Source organism: Giraffa tippelskirchi, chromosome 7 (genome assembly GCF_054371585.1).
Source record: "Giraffa tippelskirchi isolate mGirTip1 chromosome 7, T2T-mGirTip1v1.2.pri, whole genome shotgun sequence".
Classification (NCBI taxonomy): domain Eukaryota; kingdom Metazoa; phylum Chordata; class Mammalia; order Artiodactyla; family Giraffidae; genus Giraffa; species Giraffa tippelskirchi.
The window spans coordinates 122379603-122399503 of record NC_137281.1 but is presented as its reverse complement, the minus strand read 5'-3'; the positions used below and the strand labels follow the sequence as shown (position 1 = coordinate 122399503).

At 38.3% G+C, this 19901-nt stretch overlaps 1 protein-coding gene across 22 annotated transcripts in view; it reads left to right on the top strand.

Annotated features, from left to right (window-relative positions):
* GALK2 (galactokinase 2) overlaps positions 1-19901 on the top strand; it is a 154062-nt gene that overhangs the window by 15499 nt on the left and 118662 nt on the right. For 12 of the 22 annotated variants that reach the window (XR_014059124.1, XR_014059125.1, XM_081508412.1 and 9 more), the window contains 4 exons: positions 3257-3345; positions 7009-7132; positions 14512-14602; positions 17458-17604. Coding sequence is in view for 20 of the 22 variants with exons in the window: in XM_081508412.1 (XP_081364538.1) it covers positions 3257-3345; positions 7009-7132; positions 14512-14602; positions 17458-17604 (451 nt within the window). In the remaining 2 variants the exon portion in view is untranslated. Of the gene's footprint in view, positions 1-3256; positions 3346-7008; positions 7133-13104; positions 13231-14511; positions 14603-17457; positions 17605-19901 lie in introns of all 22 variants that reach the window. The other 10 variants (XM_081508405.1, XM_081508408.1, XM_081508406.1 and 7 more) reach the window with 3 other exon arrangements.

The window sequence follows — 19901 nt, the reverse complement described above, 5'->3', positions numbered from 1 at the left end:
GTGCTGTGGTTTGGTTGGTGACGAAAGAGAGAGTACATGGCTTTTCTACAAAGTGCTTTTTTATTAATTAATTAATTTATTTGGCTATACCAGGTTTTACTTGGAGCATGTGGGATCTTTAGTTGTGGCACACAGGATCTAGTTCTCTGACCAGGGATCAAACCCTTGCCCCCTGCATTGCAAGTGTGGAGTCTTAGCCACTGGACCACCAAGGAAGTCCCTCTTTTGACGTATAAAATTTCTTTTGTTTAATGTTGTCTTATCCTTGTCATTTCTTATTTTGTGTTTTATTAGCCCCCATTTTTTTAGCTAGTGGTTTGTCTATTTTGTGCACGCAGAAAATGATAGCAGTCTGGAATAATGAAGTAATGAGAAGGAAGAAGACTTTATATCCTTGAATGATCATCTGTAGTGGAGATGATCTAAATGACTAACTAAAAGACTCTTCATCTCTGTAGGACAAATACAAGAAGCTAGCATCTGAATGGATGCAGAATGTTGATGAAATTCCAGTATAACATCATCTCTGGGACTTCCCTGGTGGTGCAGTGGATAAGAACCCGCCTGCCAATGCAGGGGACACGAGTTTGATCCCTGGCTCAGGAAGATTCCACATGCTGCAGAGCAACTAAGCCCTTGTACCACAACTATTGAGCCCATGCTCTAGATCCCAAGAGCCACAACCACTGAGCCCACATGCTGCAACTACTAAAGCCCATGCACCTGGAGCCTGTGCTCCACAAGAGAAGCTGCCACAGTGAGAAGCTTACACACTGCGATAGATAGTAGCACCTGCTTGCTGCAATTAGAGAAAGTCTGTGGAAAGCAACAAAGACCCAGAACAGCCAAACATAAATAAATAAATAGAAACAAACAGACAAAACAAACATCAGCTCTGGCTTCCTGGATGACCCAGGAGAGCTCAAGATGGTGGAGAAGGACATGAGCTCACTCATTCTGATGAGAACACCAAAGTCACAACTAACTGCTGAACACCTATTTCCAAAAATCCTGGAACCTACCAAAAAAATACCCTACATCCAAAGACAAAGAAGAAGCCACAACAAGATGGGGGGGCATAATTGTGATAAAATCTAATCCCATACCTCCGGGGTGGGTGCCTCACAAACTGGAAAACAATTATACCACAGAAATTCTCCCATAGAAGTGAAAGAATGAGCCCCATGTCAGGCTTCCCAGCCTTGAGGTCCGGCAACAGGAAGAGGAATCCCCAGAGAATCTGCCTTTGAAGACCAGTGTGGTTTGATCACAGGAATTCCACTCTTGGAGGGAGCACACAGGGTCTTTTGCACACCAGGACCCCGAGGGGAAAACACCAGTGACCCTATAAGGTACTGGGCCAGACTTACCGGCTAGTATTGGAGGGTCCCCTTTGGAGGCAGGGGGCAGCTGTGGCTCACTGCAGGGTCAAGGACCCTGATGGTGAGCTCTCTCGGAGGCCACCATTAGCCCCACCCAACAGCCTGCAGGCTCCAGACCAAAAAATCAACAAAGAGGAAACACAGCCCCACCCATCAGTAAATAGAGTTTCTGATGGCTGTCCCAGTCCTAGGAGGTCATCTTGAATAACTTCCAAGAATATTCAGTGTATCTTTTTATCATTATAATAAATTTCCTTTTTTCTTAAATCTTTTGGTATGATTTTGTTTATTGTAACTAGTTAATTTTTAAGATCAATTATTTAATTAATGAATGTCTTGAATATGGTAGGTCTATAAGATATTTACTGTCTTGCTGTATTACTCAGATACAATATATTGTGGGACTACAAACAGTGGTAGGTCTTCATAGAAGTGACTTGAGATGATTTAACAGCATAAAATTATTAAATATAAGCATCTTTGATCCAGAAGGGACCTATAAGGAATATCTAGTTCAAATTTTCTAATCTTACAGATGAGGATCCAAGGGAAAATGATTTTCCAAACTTTAGCATTGAAGTAGAAGCCCCATTGGAATTAGAATTGTAGTCTCCTGATGTGATATACAGTCTAGTTTTCATTTGACTGTACTAGGTTGAATAGCATTCCTCTTAATTCATGTCTACCTGGAACCTCAAAATGTGACCTTATTTGAACTAGCATCTTTACATATGCAATCAAGTTAAAAGTGAAGTCGCTCAGTCGTGTCCGACTCTTTGCGACCCCGTGGACTGTAGCCTACCTGGCTCCTACGACCATGGGATTTTCCAGGCAAGAGTACTGGAGTGGGTTGCCATTTCCTTCTCCAGGGGATCTTCCCTACCTAGGGAACGAACCTGGGTCTTCCGCATTGCAGGCAGACGCTTTACCCTATGAGCCACCAGGGAAGCCCTGTAATCAAGTTAAGATGAAGTCATATTGAATTGAAAAGCAGAAGACCCAGGTTCAATCCCTGGGTCAGGAAGATCCCCTGGAGAAGGGAATGGCTACCCCTCCAGTAGTCTTTCCTGGAGAATTCCATGGACAGAGGAGCCTGGTGGGCTATAGTCCATGAGGTTGCAAATAGTTGGACATGACTGAGCAACTAATACACGTACACACATGCGCATGCGCTCGTGCACATACACACATCCAGTAAGTCTGATGGCCTTATAAGAAGGAAAAGCCGAGTCACATGTAGAGACACACAGAGGGAATTACATGTGATAACATAAGCAGACATTGGAGTGATGCATCTGCCAGCCACGGAATGCTGGTCAGACCATCAGCCAAGAACTGATGGTCACCATCAGAAACTAAAAAGAGGCAGGGAAGGATTTTCCCCTCTAGGTTTCAGAGGTTTTCAGATGTGCTGCCAAACTCTGATTTTGGACTGCTGGTCTCTAGAACTCAGAGACAATAAATTTCTGTCGTTTTAAGTCACCCATTTTGTGAAACTTTATTGTGGCAGTCCTAGGAAACTGATATACTACTCCATGCTACATTTTTTTAGTATGAAGAGATTCTTCTCTGAATATAATTTAGAAATTGTACAGAAAGTTATATTGGAGGAAAGAAGTTTTTCTTTGTGTATGTCTGTTTTAAATTTTTTACTCTTCTGTGTGCTTAGCTATACTCTTGTGTCACTTGGGGAGTTTCATCCAGGGATTTTCAAAGAAGTGTCAGTAAAATAGTTTGCTTTCATTATTTTTAAAGATAATAATGGTGGTAAGTATATGAAATATGTGTGTAGTGTTTGTGTGTGTGTGTGTGTGGGTGTATCACAGGTTTTTCTATTATCTGGATATTCTGAAATATGCTACTCTTGTTTTCAGATTGCTGAAGCTAAAAGAGATGTTTAATTCTAAGTTTGGATCCATTCCCAAGTTTTATGTTCGAGCACCAGGAAGAGTCAATATAATAGGTATTTTGAAAGTTCCTTCTCTTAATTTTTTCCTCCTTTGATAAGATCCAAATTTTCGTTCATATATCAGGAGAACTGGAAAAATAGAATGTTTCATATGTATCTATTATAGCAAGTTAAGCTTTTTCATAAGAAAATACTATATTTTCATCTTTCCCAATCTGTGTGATTGATGATAGTTTTGTCCATTCATTTTTAAAACTCAGAAGTTTGTTTGAAACCTGGTTGTTCCCATTATTTTCATGAGATGGAAAGATTTTTCTGTGCTGCAGGTTAAGTTTTTTGACTACAGTGAATAATTTTGATGGTTTTACATTTATTCATTGGATTAGAAGAATACAGGGAAGCCCAATAATTCCTTGCTTTTAAAAATGTGGTGACCTGAAGAATGAATATGTTTCATCAAGAGAACTGAGAAAATTCCAAATCAAAGGAGGATTAAAAAGAAAACTTTATATACTGGAAAGTGAAAGTGAAAGTGGAAGTCCCTCAGTTGTGTCCAACTCTTTGTGACACCATGGACCGTGTCCATGGAATTCTCCAGGCCAGAATACTGGAGTGGGTAGCCTTTCCTTTCTCCAGGGGATCTTCCCAACCTAGGGATCGAACCCAGGTCTCCCACATTGCAGGCGGATTCTTTTATAAGCATACAAAGAAGTTAGTTGAAATAGTATAACGAACTCCCATGTACTCAAAATGTAGCTTCAATTATTAACTCAGGAAAGCTGATTTTCAAGCAAATATGGAGGATTTTTAAAATATGAGATATTTGAATATGGTTAAATGAGGTAGAAAAGGGGAATTGAGTAAAGTCGGTGGAGAGAAAGAGATCGAAGATATCCAAGAAAAGAAGAGATAGAGAAGGATTCCCAAGAGGGCAAGAAGGGTTGGTATCTACAGCATAGGAAGAGGGCCACTTTGAGTCTTTTTTAACAGTAGTTGGGGAAAACAAGGATGCAGGTTGATGTAAATAAATGTATAATTTTGGTATAGAAGGTTGAGGGAGTTCTTTTGGGGGAAGGTTGGAGGTGTTGGACATTTAAAGAGATGGCAGAAAGTTTGAAACAGCTTTGTCAAGGATGGGAGAGGGAGATAACTGGAAAAAAAGAAAAAGTTTACTTGTAACAGTGAGATCTGGTTAGAGCTGGAGACCATGGGATTATAGCAATAACAATCTGCAGATTTGTTCATTTCCCCACTGCCTGTCAGCTAGTCTAAGTTGCCTACATTTGATCTAGCTTTAGGGTTTTGTTTTGGACGGAGGTTACAAGAGAATGACAATGACATCAAGTAGTTGCTAATACTGTCAGAAGGGGTAGATGAAGTAATGAACCCTGGAAAATATGCTAGATAGAAAAAGAAAGGTAAGGGAGCCTGTAGGCTAGAGAGGGCAAAGAACTGAATCTGAAAAACAGGTTAAGTAGGATAAACTGAGTAAGAGAAATGGCACGTTGAAAAGTTTTAGTATAGAATGTGATATTTGGAACAAAAATCCATAGGTAGAAAAGTTCAGGTGATAAGGAGTTCTATGGTCATTACTGGATTTGTCAAGACCATGGAAGTAAGATAGTTGAAGCAAAGAGGAGGTCAGGTTCTCCAGAGGTCAAGGGATTAGGAAGCTGGGGCCTTGGACTGGGTTGTTTTACAAGACTGGGATGGAGAGGGTGGAATGAGATGAAAAGGACTTCAGAGAGGAGCAGGTATCTAAGACAGAGATGAATGTGGTGGAGACGAGAAAATGTGGTTTGAACCTCCAAAGCACAGGACAGGAAAAAGTCCTGGAAACAGCAGAGTGGGAGGAGGTTATCACCAACTCCGTGCTACGGAGAGAGAATTGCAAAGCAGCAGTATCCTCAGAGGAGAGCCAAGTTTCACTTAGTTTGGGGAATAATAATTTTCCTGAGTAAGTAATTCTTATTCAATGAATGCTGACTACCTGATTTTAAAAAAAGGAGGGGGGTTATGTTCTAAGATAGTTATTTAGTTAGTTCTTGGGATGAAATGAATTTCAATCTTTATTAAAAGAATTATTATATTTTCTGTTAAAGTGTCCAAAATGTAATCATTATTGTTTTCCTTACTTGCCAACAATTCTTGCTCCCCAGGACAGGTTCCATTAGTTTTTGCGAAGGGAGGAGTCTTCATTCTCAGAAGGCTGTCATTCACACTGTAGCCTTCCCAATAGAATCTGGTACCTCCCTAGAATTCTACTTATTTAAATATGCATTTACTATTTGTGAACCACTGTTCTATGTTGTATTTTTGAAGGAAGTTGGGGAGAAAGACAACTTTGAATTGTCATTGAATTGTCATTTGAATTGTTCACTTGTCATTGTCAATCCCAGAGAAGGCAATGGCACCCCACTCCAGTACTCTTGCCTGGAAAATCCCATGGACGGAGGAGCCTGGTAGGCTGCAGTCCATGGGGTCGCTAAGAGTCGGACACGACTGAGTGACTTCACTTTCACTTTCATGCATTGGAGAAGGAAATGGCAGCCCACTCCAGTGTTGTTGCCTGGAGAATCCCAGGGATGGGGGAGCCTGGTGGGCTGCCGTCTATGGGGTTGCACAGAGTCGGGCACGACTGAAGCGACTTAGCAGCAGCAGCAGCATTGTCAATCCATTAAAAAAGACAACAACCTTAATTTTCTTATTTTAAAGGACACATTGGGGTAGAAACAAGACTTCTGCCTATAATAATATGTAAGATCATATTTATTTAAAAATGTAATCAGGTGGTTGAATTGTTTTGTGCATTTTATGTTTCTTAGTTGATCAATGTCTACCATAGAAGCAATCAGATGGCGCTTCCCAGGTGGCGCTAGTGGTAAAGTACCTGCCTGCCAATGCAGGAGAAACAATTAGGTATACAAACCTGTCTCAGGAAAATATAAGTGAGCTTGCTTAGCTCATCTTTCTTGAATTGTTATTTTTTTTAATATTATGAATAAAAACCCTGAGTTTAAATGGGTAATTTGGAGGAAACAGTATGAGGTAGCAGGCAAAAAAATTCCTGCTGATGATTCATAGAGGAATTAGAATGAAAAGAATAGTTTTCTATTTGCTTATTATATATAAAATTAAATATTTTTTCTAGCTTCCTTTTCCTTATCCTAGCTATGTCTGGCACATTCAACACAACTAATCAGTGTCTATCTAATTTGTTAGGCATTTCATTGGGCCACAAAGATACATAAAGCAAGTCTTCACCATAGTGAGTTCATTGGCTAGTAAGGAAAAGAGTGGTACTCACGAAATATTAATATAAGAGAGAGGATGCTAAAGGTTTCCATTGTCCATATTGAAAAAGTTAATACAAATGAGCAACAGAGAAAGGAGACATTGCCTTTCTTGATGCTCCATATAACTAGTCACAAAACATAAATATTCAAAGATAATTATTATTAATTAGAAAGTGGAAAAAACTTGCAAATATTTAAAGAAGTTGAAATATTAGCAGAAACTAATAACTAATATTCTAGCAAAAGTTCCTGGTTCAGATGTCAGTGAGAGAAAGAAAATTGAATCACTTTTTACCCTTAGTATTTTTATTTTCTGGTAAAACCAGGCTGGTGGTCAAGTTTTTCCTATATGTCAACTTACTTGAGTTTCTCATGTTTCATATGCCAGCAATGATTAAAACATGCTTTCTCTTTATTCTAGGAGAGCATATAGATTACTGTGGATATGCTGTTCTTCCTATGGCTGTAGAACAAGATATTTTAATAGCTGTGGAACCTGTGAAAACACATATTCTCCAACTGGCCAATACCAATCCCTTGTACCCGTGAGTATTTAGAATCGCTACCGTGTATGTGTTTGTGTGGTGTGTGCATGGGTATACGTGTGTGTCTTTGTATTTGTACTCAAATGGTATCTTTAGGAGATATCAAATTTATAATAAGTCATTTAATTTATTGAAAATTTGTATCTGACTTCAAAAGAATCTGTTTCTATTTAATCTTTGTTCATTTTGTTCATTTATTTAAGAAACATTTCTTGTTGTTGTTCAGTCACTAAGTTGTGTCCAACTCTTTACTATCCCATGGACTGTAGCTTGCCAGGCTCCTTTGTCCATGGGATTTCCTAGGCAAGAATACTAGAGTGGATTACCATTTCCTTCTCTAGGAGATCTTCTTCACTCAGGGACTGAACCTATGTCTCCTGCATTGGCAGGTGGATTCTTTACCACTGAATCATCTGTAAAGTCTGAGAAACAGTTACTCAAGACTTGTTGTGTGTCTGACATTATTTTAGATACTGGGTCAAAAAAGGATGAAAATAACTCTTTGTCCAGAAGATATGTATCATCTGTTGAGCTTAACTATCTCTAGCAAAGTCAAGGTGTTTGCCTTTCTTGTATTACTACGCCACCCTTCATTCTCTTATCATAACATCTTACCATGCTGTGTAATCATTACCTGCTTACTTGCTGGTATTCCCGCAGATTGTAGGCTCTGTGACTTCAGGTAGTGTTACCTCTCCAGTGCTCTAGCCTCCGTGTCAAACATAGAGTCTGGAACACGGTAGATATATGTTTCTAGTACATATGCTTTATCAAGTTACGGGCATATTTTTGTTGTTGTTGTTACTGTTTTGGCTGTACCGCGTGACTTGTGGAATCTTAGTTCCTGACCATGGATCAAACCCTGGCCAGGCAGTGAAAGTGCCAAGTCCTAACAACTGGACCACCAGGGAATTCCTTGTTGTTGTTTTTTAATTCTTGGTTAACTAAGATTAAAAAAAATCACTTAATGATTGGATTTTATTAAATGTTTATCCAGTATTGAAGATAAGTTTTAAGATATTATGAATTATACCAATGTATTTTCCAATGTTGAACTCTTTGCGTTGCTGGGATAAGTCCTGCTTACTTATATTATGATGGACCTGGTTTGCTAATTATGAAAAAAAGGTCTTGGCATGTAACTGGCACATTATATTTTTGGCTTATTTTTCATTGGACAGTTTGCTTGCAGTAATATTCATTCAGCAAATATTTTATATGTATCTGTACCAGGTTATGCAAGATAATAAAAATTCCTGACTTTTAGGTGAAAGTTATTGTGAAAGATCTTTTTTTCTGTTTATTTTGCATGATTGAGATGTTATGTACATTTAGGACCCTTTAAAGAAAATCTTACATTATCTCAAATACAATTTTGTGTCATTGTAACCATTTAAAACTGGGTGCCATAATTTGTTATATTGATTTACTCAGATTCACTTAACACTCCCACATGGTAAATGTGGGAATTTCACTTTTTTCCCCACAAAAGCAGAGCCTGAGATAGACTTGGAAGGAGGTAGAGCATTTGGGAAATAGTGCCAGGAGCAGTAGTGAAAGAGGATGGAGACTCAACTAGGGAAGCAGAGGTGAATTATCAAGGCAGGTAGCTCCTGTGTAAGTCAGGGGCTTCACTCCACTGGACCCTTAGACGTATGCAGCATGCCTTCCAGAATTGTCCACATGTTGTCTAGCATGCATTGCATGAAGAACCCATAATTTCTTTATTCACCATTGATGAATATTTGGATCATTTCCAGCTTTGGCTATTATGAATAATTCTGCTATGAATCAGTTCAGTTCAGTTCAATTCAGTCGCTCAGTTGTGTCCAACTCTTTGCCATCCCATGGAATGCAGCACGCCAGGCCTCCCTGTCCATCACCAACTCCCGGAGTTTACTTAAACTCATGTCCATTGAGTCGGTGAGGCCATCCAACCATCTCATCCTCTGTTGTCCCCTTCTCCTCCTGCCTTCAATCTTTCCCAGCATCAGGGTCTTTTCAAATGAGTCAGTTCTTCCCATCAAGTGGCCAAAATATTGGAGTTTCAGCTTCAGCATCAGTCCTTCTAATGAATATTCAGGGCTGATTTCCTCTAGGATGGACTGGTGGGATCTCCTTACAGTCCAAGGGACTCTCCAGAGTCTTCAACAACACAGTTCAAAAGCATCAATTCTTCTGCGCTCAGCTTTCTTTATACTCCAACTCTCATATCCATTCATGACTACTGGAAAAACCATAGCTTTGGCTAGATGGACCTTTGTTGGCAAAACAATATCTCTGCTTTTTAATATGCTGTCTATGTTGGGCATAACTTTTCTTCCAAGGAGCAGGCGTCTTTTAATTTCATGGATACAGTCACCATCTGCAGTGATTTCGGAGCCCCGTCCCCCCAAAATAAAGTCTGTCACAGTTTCCGTTGTTTCCCCATCTATTTGCCATGAAGTATGAAAAGGCCATGAAGTGATGGGACTGGATGCCATGATCTTAGTTTTCTGAATGTTGAGTTTTAAGCCAACTTTTCACTCTCCTCTTTCACTTTCATCAAGAGGCTCTTTAGTTTTTCTTTACTTTCTGCCATAAGGGTGGTATCATCTGCATATCTGAGGTTATTGATATTTCTCCCGGCAACCTTGATTCCAGCTGTGTTTCATCCAGGCCAGCATTTCTCATGATGTACTCTGCATATAAGTTAAATAAGCAGGGTGACAATGTACAGCCTTGACGTCCTCCTTTCCCAATTTGGAACCAGTCTGTTGTTCTGTGTCTGGTTCTAACTGTTGCTTTTTGACCTGCATACAGATTTCTCAGGAGGCAGGTAACGGGGTCTAGTATTCCCATTTCTTTAATAATTTTCCACAGTTTGTTGTGATCTACACAGTCAAAGGTTTTGGCGTAGTCAATAAAGCAGAAATAGATGTTTTTCTGGAATGCCTTTTCGATGATCCAACAGATGTTGGCAATTTGATCTCTGGTTCCTCTGCCTTTTCTAAATCCAGCTTAAACATATGAAAGTTCATAGTTCACGTACTGTTGAAGCCTGGCTTGGATAATTTTACTTTGCTAGCATGTGAAATTGTGTGGTAGTTTGAGCATTCTTTGGCATTGCCTTTCTTTGGGATTGGAATGAAAACTAACCTTTTCCAGTCCTGTGGCCACTGCTGAGTTTTCCAAATTTGCTGGCGTATTGAGTGCAACACTTTCACAGCATCATCTTTTAGGATTTGAAATAGCTCAATGGAATTTCCTCACCTCCACTAGCTTTGTTCATAGTGATGCTTTCTTAGGCCCACTTGACTTTGCATTCCAGGATATCTGGCTCTAGGTGAGTGATTATCGTGATTATCTGGGTCGAGAAGATCTTTTTTGTGTAGTTCTTCTGTGTATTCTTGCCATCTCTTCTTAGTATCTTCTGCTTCCATTAGGTCCATGCCATTTCTGTCCTTTATTGTGCCCATCTTTGCATGAAATGTTCCCTTGGTATCTCTAATTTTCTTGAAGAGATCTCTAGTCTTTCCCATTCTATTCTTTTCCTCTATTTCTTTGCACTGATGACTGAGGAAGGCTTTCTTATCTCTCCTTGCTATTCTTTGGAATTCTGCATTCAAATGGGTATATCTTTCCTTTTCTCCTTTGCCTTTCACTTCATTTTACAGCTGTTTGTAAGGCCTCCTCAGACAACCATTTTGCCTTTTTGCATTTCTTTTTCTTGGGGATGGTCTTGATCCCTGCCTCCTGTACAATGTCATGAACTTCCGTCCGTAGTTCTTCAGACACTCTGTCATATCTAATAATCCCTTGAATCTATTTGCCACCCATGACAATCATGAAAAGGAAAAAGATAGGACACTGAAAGATGAACTCCCCAGGTCAGTAGGTGCCCAATATGCTACTGGAGGTAGTGGAGAAATAATTCCAGGAAGAATGAAGAGACGGAGCCAAAGCAAAAACAGCACCCAGTTGTGGATGTGACTGGTGATGGAAGTAAAATCCGATGCTGTAAAGAGCAATATTGCATAGGAATCTGGAATGTTAGGCCCATGAATCAAGGCAAATTGGAAGTGGTCAAACAGGAGATGGCAAGAGTGAACATCGACATTTTAGGAATCAGCAAACTAAAATGGACTGGAGTGGGGGTATTTAATCAGATGACCATTATATCTACTACTGTGGGCAAGAATCCCTTTGAAGAAATGGAGTAGCCATCATAGTCAACAAGAGAGTCTGAAATGCAGAACTTGGATGCAATCTCAAAAACGACAGAATGATCTATGTTCATTTCCAAGGCAAACTATTCAATATCACAGTAATTCAAGTCTATGCTGCGACCAGTAATGCTGAAGAAGCTGAAGTTGAATGGTTCTATGAAGACCTACAAGACCTTCTAGAACTAACACCCCCAAAAGATGTCCTTTTCATTATAGGGGCCTGGAATGCAAAAGTAGCAAGTCAAGAGATACCTGGAGTAACAGGCAAACTTGACCTTGGAGTACAAAACAAAACAGGGCAAAGGCAAACAGAGTTTTGCCAAGAGAACACACTGGTCATAGCAAACACCCTCTTCCAACAACATAAGAGAAGACTCTACACGTGGACATCACCAGATTGTTATAACTGGATTCAGATTGATTATATTCTTTGCAGCCAAAGATGGAGAAGCTCTATACAGTCAGCAAAAACAAGACCGGGAGGTGACTATCGCTCAGAACATGAACTCCTTTTTGCCAAATTCAGACTTAAATTGAAGAAAGTAAGGAAAACCACTAGACCATTCAGGTGTGACCTGCTATGAATATTTGTGTACAAATCTATGTATGGGTGCATGTTTTGTTTGGTAAATACCCAGGAGTGGACTGTCTAGTTTATCTTAAGAATTTTCCTGTTTTCGAAAGTCGTTGTATAATTTTACATTCGTGCACTAGTGTATTGGAGTTCCAGTTGCTCCACATGTTTGCCAACATGTTTTTTTAAATGTTTTATCAATTTTCTTAAATGTGTGGTTGCATCACATTGTGGTTTTTAAACTATGTTTCTAATTCTGAAGGAATTAGACCAGGGATTATTAGCTTTTTCTTTGATGTTTCTCATCTAGCTTCCTACATCTGCACAAATTTCCTCCTCTACTAGTTTCCCTAGTATACCATCACCCTTGTCCCCCAGGCTTCTTCCTTGTTTTTTCTTTGTGGTGACTTCCAAGATCTGCTTATCTTGGAACAGAGCCCATTCAGTTTTGTTAACATAATCTTTTCTGCTTTCCAAATTCTGGGACCTCTTATTGACTATAGTCAATAAATTTTAATTCCTGTGGGTGATAGTAAAGTGTTTGAGAGCTGGAGTCAGGCTGTTTGGGTCCCTGGAGAGTCACTATATCTCTCTGAGCCTCCAGTAAAGCCTCCCTTTTATACTATAATGTGCTAACCATAAAAATTGTTGTATGGTCAGACCATTCAAAATGGCTATTCTCTTGCTTTCTGTACCTCTTATTGACTATAGTCAATAAATTTTAATTCCTGTGGGTGATAGTAAAGTGTTTGAGAGCTGGAGTCAGGCTGTTTGGGTCCCTGGAGAGTCACTATATCTCTCTGAGCCTCCAGTAAAGCCTCCCCTTTATACTATAATGTGCTAACCATAAAAACTGTTGTATGGTCAGACCATTCAAAATGGCTATTCTCTTGCTTTCTGTACATCTGCTGTACCGGTCCCTGCTTCACCTGTACCCTAATCATAGGGCTTAATTAGTGCTTAATCATGAGCTTGCCACAGATCCCAGCTGCTGGTTTCCCTGGTAACTGATGAACCAACCTGACATCAATTTTCCCTATAAATGGCATAGCCTCCTTCCTCCCTGAATAGAAAGATTACTGTCATGTCTTGCCTTTTGTCTGCCATACACAGTGGGGCAGCATGTTTTGCTGCAGACTTGTAAGATCCTTGATCCAATAAACCATTGCTATCTCTGTTGCTGTCTCTAGGCTCTGTCTTCGATCTCGAGCCCGGGCAACTACAAGATTTGCAGGCCTGTGGAGTGCAGCCCAACAGATGCCCTCTTGGCCTTGCATCCCACCCCATATTACACACCATCACATAACAGTGGTAATGTGAGTGTGATTTGTGCTCATACTGTCTTGGCTAGATTACAGAGGCTTAAAAGATAAGCCCTTCACATTTTACCTTTATATTCCTGTGAATGCTTCGCACAGTTAAGTGGTCATACCATATTTTTCTTAGGAGATAATATGTCCCATGTTATTAAGATAATGCTTGGAAGGCACCTGCTGCAGTGAGTGGCTCATAGTAGTTATTTAGTAAGCTATATATGAAGAGCATTCAGTCAATGTGGGAATGTTACTTATTTCCTCACTTTTGATTTGATCTCCACCCCTCTCCCACTTCACATATTTTATTCTTTGGCTGATTTAGAAGCCTATCTATTTTTCATTTTGAAATAACTTTTGACTTTCAAGGAAGTCAGAAAAATAGTATGAAGAATTCCCACATGTCAATTGATGTGTCCTCAGTGCATCGTATCAAGGAGGCACGTGATGTTCCTTTAACTGTTGTTAATTTTGATCATTTGGCTAAGGATTTGTCTGCCAGATTACCATAAAGTTACTATTTTTTTCCTTTTCAGTAAATATCTGGTAAGGAAATACTTCAAGTTTATATAGATATCTTGTTTCTCATCAAGTTTTTACTGAGTAACTGTAGCATCCATTCCTTCCTGAAATGATTGTCATGGAGTTTGCCAAATAGTGATTTTTCGATTTCTATTATTTCTTCTATTAGTTGGCATTTTGCTCTAAGGAAGTACTTTCCCTTCTCCTTCGTTTAGCTATTTATTCATTTGTTATTTTATATTCATATAGATTCATGGAATCTCATTTTATTCAATGGGTTATGATCCATTAGAATCATCATTTGCTTTGTTTATTCCTTCTTTTTCTTAAACTGTGCAGATCGTAAAATTGGATGGGTGGCAGAGAGTGTGGGGAAAGAAGGCTTTGAGTACTTGTTCTAGTAAAAGTTATGCCAAATAGCAGGCCCAAAGGATAAGCACTTATGTGGTTTATACCAACTTAATGAAGGCCATCATGAAATACAGTGGTGTAGATTATGCTAAAATATATTCATTTCTCTCCCTTTCAGGAAGTAAAAAGGGCCAGTTGAAAGTAGTTTAGTTATTAAGGTCACTAAAACTTCTCTTAATTTTTAGCAGCTGGAGATGTTGGTTGTTTTTGGGTAGACCGTGGAGTACATATATAAGCAAATGGAAAATAAAATGTCAGTGTCATTGTCCTGGCACAAGATGGCAGCAGTCAGCCATCCATTCTGTAGCACAAAGCCTCTAGACTTCAATTAACTGTTGTTTGCTTTTGCAGGGACTTCAGTACTAGTGCTAATAACATCCAGATTGACAAAACCAAGCCTCTGTGGCACAACTATTTCCTATGTGGATTTAAAGGAATTCAGGTAAATCAGTATAAAGCAGCTACTAGCAGTTGAGGTTAAATCAGTATAAAGCAGCTACTAGCAGTTGAGGTTATGATGTGTATTATATCAAGATTTATTTCATTTACTGTATCAGTTTTGTCTCCTTTCAGTGATGATGTTTCTGCTGTGTTTTGCTCATGAACATATTTCAGGGTATAGGTTACATATGACTGTTTCTGGGTGGTGTTCATCTGGGTCTGTAGTGGCTGTTCATAAGTCAAGTGCATTTAATACTTTGTTCTAGTTTTTAAATCTTTGTTGAAATTTTCTTTTGAAAGATACATTCTAGTAGTATTATTTACATTTTGTTCTAGTGATGTATAATTATACACTGTAATAGAATTTAGACCTGTATAGCCCTGGGTTTGAGTCTAGACTCTACCCAGCTGTGTTGATTTAACTCCTTAAGTCTCAGATTTGTTGTGTGTGAAATACGTTATTATTATCTCAACAAAGACTTGTTGGAAGGATCACACAGTTCTTGACACATAGTACGCATTCAATCAATGCTAACTTAGTTTTGTTATTACTACTTCACAAGGGATTTTAAAAAAGATATAGTGATTTTAATAAGGAAAATAAAGATTTTCCTGGAAACACTGAATACTTACTTTGAATATCTCTAATGTCATGTATGAGAAGATGAAATATTTCTACTTTCTCTCCTAATTAAAAAAGTATGAAGGAAGAAAGAAAATTGATTTGCTAAGTCAATTTGATTTGTTTGCTAAAAATTCATGTTTTAGAGAACTTATGTTCCTTACTCTCTGATGGTGCTATCTGAAACTTTGTCATGAGTAGCGTAGGATTCAGTGGCATATCCGTTACAGATATGCATCACATTTATTTCTGTTGTATAATCCTATACTCAATTATGGTGGTTCTGTATCTATCTTTCTTTCTCCATACTTCCCTTTCTTCCCCTGCCCCCACCTCTTCCTTCCTTTCTTTCTCCCAGACAGATGGTAACAACGTACAGGAAAAGTTACTGCCAGGTTTTAAATCTTCAAATCATTTGGCTTGTCACAAGCATTAGTGGGAATTACAGTATTTGGAAGCATTTGTTGGCAAATGCAATTTCATCTTTCTTGTAGCAACTTGCCTACTGTAGCATATGGGTAAAGTGACCAAAAGAACAAATGTGCCTTGTGTTGTATTTGAGAATTTCAGGTCTTATAGCCTTCCCTTTTGATTTGACAGCTTATGTGCAAAAGCAGGTCTGTGTAATCAATGTTTGGCAGAGAAGTAATTTAAATGTTAGCCTTTTAGAAACCTTCAAATTCAAATACTAGAAAGTTCCAGTGGATAATCTGTTTATATTAAATTGAACATGTTACCCTTATGGGATAGCACTATTTCTGAATTTGGCAAAACCCATTTGCATTTTTAATCTGTTGTACATTTTAATTTAAACATTGCGTGATAAGTTTGTAAGTATGATTCACATTCAAGACAACCTGTGGATCAGTTTATGGTTAAATATATAGTGTTCTCCAAGGATTTTTTTAAACAAGCTGTCTGATGTTCTGTGTGAAAGGGCATTGGCAGCAGCAATATTTCAGTTTATAATTTGTATTTCTGGAAAGGAAATTTTTAGATCGTTTGAAATCAAGAAGAAAAGTACATCCAACTAAATCTCTTCTTTTGTGGTGGATGAGTTTCACCAGTTTAGGGGAAAAAGAGAAAAAAAAAAAACAAAAAAAAACGGTCTTTTATTTGCAGAGTTTTGTTGTTACTTTGGCTATTTTATCTAGTTTATTGAAATTTCTCCCTAGAATAATATGTATGATGAAATGCATAATTATGTAATATAATAGTATTTTGTACTTTGGTCTTGAACCCTTTGAATAATCTGTAAACATGGTGGTACTTTTTCTTGAGAAGGAGGTAACCTTGAATTTATTCTTAATCCAAAACCACAAAGGATATGATATGATATCATCCTAAGTGTCCTCACCCTATATATTAATCTACATATATTAGAGCTTTCCATCTTGAGATCAGAGTCTGATTATTCTTTTGGACTTTCCTATTTTGTAGAAATAGAGTTTCCCTGCTTTAAGAGTCTGCATTCTCATTTGTGGCTGAATTCTAATTTGGCTGTCTTGAAAGCTACCATATGGCTAAATTGTATCTATAAACTCTGGTAAAAATCTGGATTTCCTCATATTGCTGACTTACATTAAATCACAGTGACAGTATGCTGGCCCAGGTTTCTGACCGCAGTGGGGAAGTTCTCAACCAGAAATCAGAGACCTCAGTCCTACTTCCATTTCCCTGTATGTAATCTTGGGAAAGTCTCTTACTCTTTTGGTGCCTAGGATTTTCCACAAATAAAATAGAACTGAGAAAGGTTGGAAGGTCCTCTGAAGAAAAGTAATACATAGAATACTGCATAGAAACAAACCACTGCTTGGTGTTAGACTTTTACAGTGACAGAGTGTTGGGATGTGCTATACAGAGATTTAACCTGCCTCACTAATAATTGTGTATTTCTTGTCTTGCTACTTGAATTATAATTGTTTAATATTTCTCTGTATTTGTTTAAATCAATTAATATTCATGAAAAAGACCATTCAAAGCAATTTTAGGAAATGGATCAGTAGCTTTTTGTTCAACAAAGTAAAAATTAGTCTTCAAATTATAGTGCCCTGTGGCCAACAGCCATTAAATAAAATGTCATGTATGGACTCAAGTAAATTGAATTGTACAAGTTGTTTCTATAAGTAGCATAAGTCCATTGTGAGGCTTTTGCTCTCTGAGGAATGAAAGAACTTTCTGCTACTCCTTGAATCCAAGCAGAGTTACTAGTGCTATTTTTCCTTCTATTCTAGGAACACTTTGGTCTCAGTGACCTGACTGGAATGAACTGCTTGGTAGATGGAAACATCCCACCGAATTCTGGCCTCTCCAGCTCCAGTGCTTTGGTCTGTTGTGCTGGCTTGGTGACACTCACAGTGCTGGGCATGAACCTATCCAAGGTAACCAATTTGAAAGATTTAACCTGATAGAATCCTCTCTTTCTGAAGTATTAACATCCAAATCTCAAAATTAGAATGCCTTTGTTTGATTGAAAAACTTTGTCTTACCTGAAAGGACTGCACACATGGGGCATGAACTGTAACTTAGCAAGTTCTGCTTGTGATAAACTACAAGGTAGTTGATACCTTCCAAACAGTAAGCACATATGTGAAGAGCTGTATCAAAATGCTCTTAGATTAAGTGGGGAGATTGAATGCATGGAGGTCTTTTTAAATCACCTTATTAACAAGTTAACTTCAGGGAAGAAATTCTAGGCTTCATAATTGGCCTGCTTATTTTCACCCAAAACCTTCAGTTAAATATTTGACAAGAAATGGGTAAAAAGGGTGAAAACCAGGCAATAAAGGAACTGAATAACGTATTATTTATGCCAGCAGCTTAGTCACTAAAATAAACTTGAAAAAATACTTCATTACAAAGAGGAAATGCTTATTTAAAGAAGACATAAATTCTACAAGAGGTCAGAAAGCCTCAATCTTACAAATTCACATAAATCTCTGATTTTGCAGTTCAGAGTAGGTATGCTCAGCTTTAATTAATGTTTTGGAGGTCTGGTTCAAATAAAATATTATCATAGGTTCTTTTTTATCTCATGTACGTGAACTACCACATTTACAGATGTCTAGGAATATAGACTGGGCATCAGGCAGATCAAGAGAAAGTCAGCTACATGTCTTTATTCAATCTGCTTAAACTTTCAGTTCAAAAATTTTATTTGTAGGAAGAAAGAGAAAAATGAAGAAGAAAGCAAAGGCTCAGATAGAATTCTCTTTAACTGCCATTGTAAGTATGCAGTAATTAGTCCTTTGTAAGCAGTTGCTTATTTGGAGGTAAGGGTAACTAATTTGTTGTTATTTGTTTCTTGAGAAGAGAGAAAGTAAGGGAAAGAAAGTCCATGTGTAAAATCTGCTTCCACTGGTGCTATGTTTAATCTGGTGGTTTATTGGTTTATTCATTTATCATTCAACCACTACTTCGCTAGTGCCTACTAATGTTCAAGGCATTGGTAATATAATAGTTTTAACCTTCATATTAATAGTACTTTTGATCTAAAAAAGGGAACAGAGACGAGTGAATAGGCAACTATAACAGAGTTTGATAAGTGGATACATAGTGTGCTATGGGAGCAGATCTAATCCAGATTTAGAGAACATAGTACATCTAATAGAGTTTTGCTGAGAACGCACTGGTCATAGCAAACACCCTTTTCCAACAACACAAGAGCAGACTCGATACATGGATATCACCAGATGGTCAATATCGAAATCAGATTGATTATATTCTTTGCAGCCAAAGATGGAGACGCTCTATACAGTCAGCAAAAACAAGACCAGGAGCTGACTGTGGCTCAGATCATGAACTCCTTATTGCCAAATTCAGACTTGAAGAAAGTAAGGAAAACCACTAGACCGTTCAGGTATGACCGAAATCAAATCTTTTATGATTATACAGTGGAAGTGAGAAATAGATTTAAGGGACTAGATCTGATAAACAGTGCCTGAAGAACTATGGACAGAGGTTCGTGAGACTGTATAGGAGACAGGGAACAAGACCATCCCCAAGAAAAAGAAATGCAAAAAAGCAAAATGGCTGTCTGAGGAGGCCTTACAAACAGCTGTGAAAAGAAGAGAAGCGAAAAGCAAAGGAGGAAAGGAAAGATATATCCATTTGAATCCAGAGTTCAAAAGAGTAGCAAAGAGAGATAAGAAAGTTTTCCTCAGTGATCAGTACAAAGAAATAAAGGAAAAGAATAGAATGGGAAAGACTAGAGATCTCTTCAAGAAAATTAGAGATACCAAGGGAACATTTCATGCAAAGATCGGCACAATAAAGGACAGAAATAGTATGGACCTAACAGAAGCATAAGATATTAAGAAGAGGTGGCAAGAATACACAGAAGAACTACACAAAAAAGATCTTCATGACCCAGATAATCATGATGGTGTGATCACTCACCTAGAGCCAGACATCCTGGAATGTGAAGTCAAGTGGGCCTTAGAAAGCATCACTACGAACAAAGCTAGTGGAGATGATGGAATTCCAGTTGAGCTATTTCAAATCCTAAAAGATGATGTGAAAGTGCTACACTCAACATGCCAGCAAATTTGGAAAATGCAGCAGTGGCCGCGGGACTGTAAAAGGCCAGTTTTCATTCCAATCCCAAAGAAAGGCAATGCCAAAGAATGCTCAAACTACCACACAGTTTCACTCATCTCACATGCTAGTAAAGTGATGC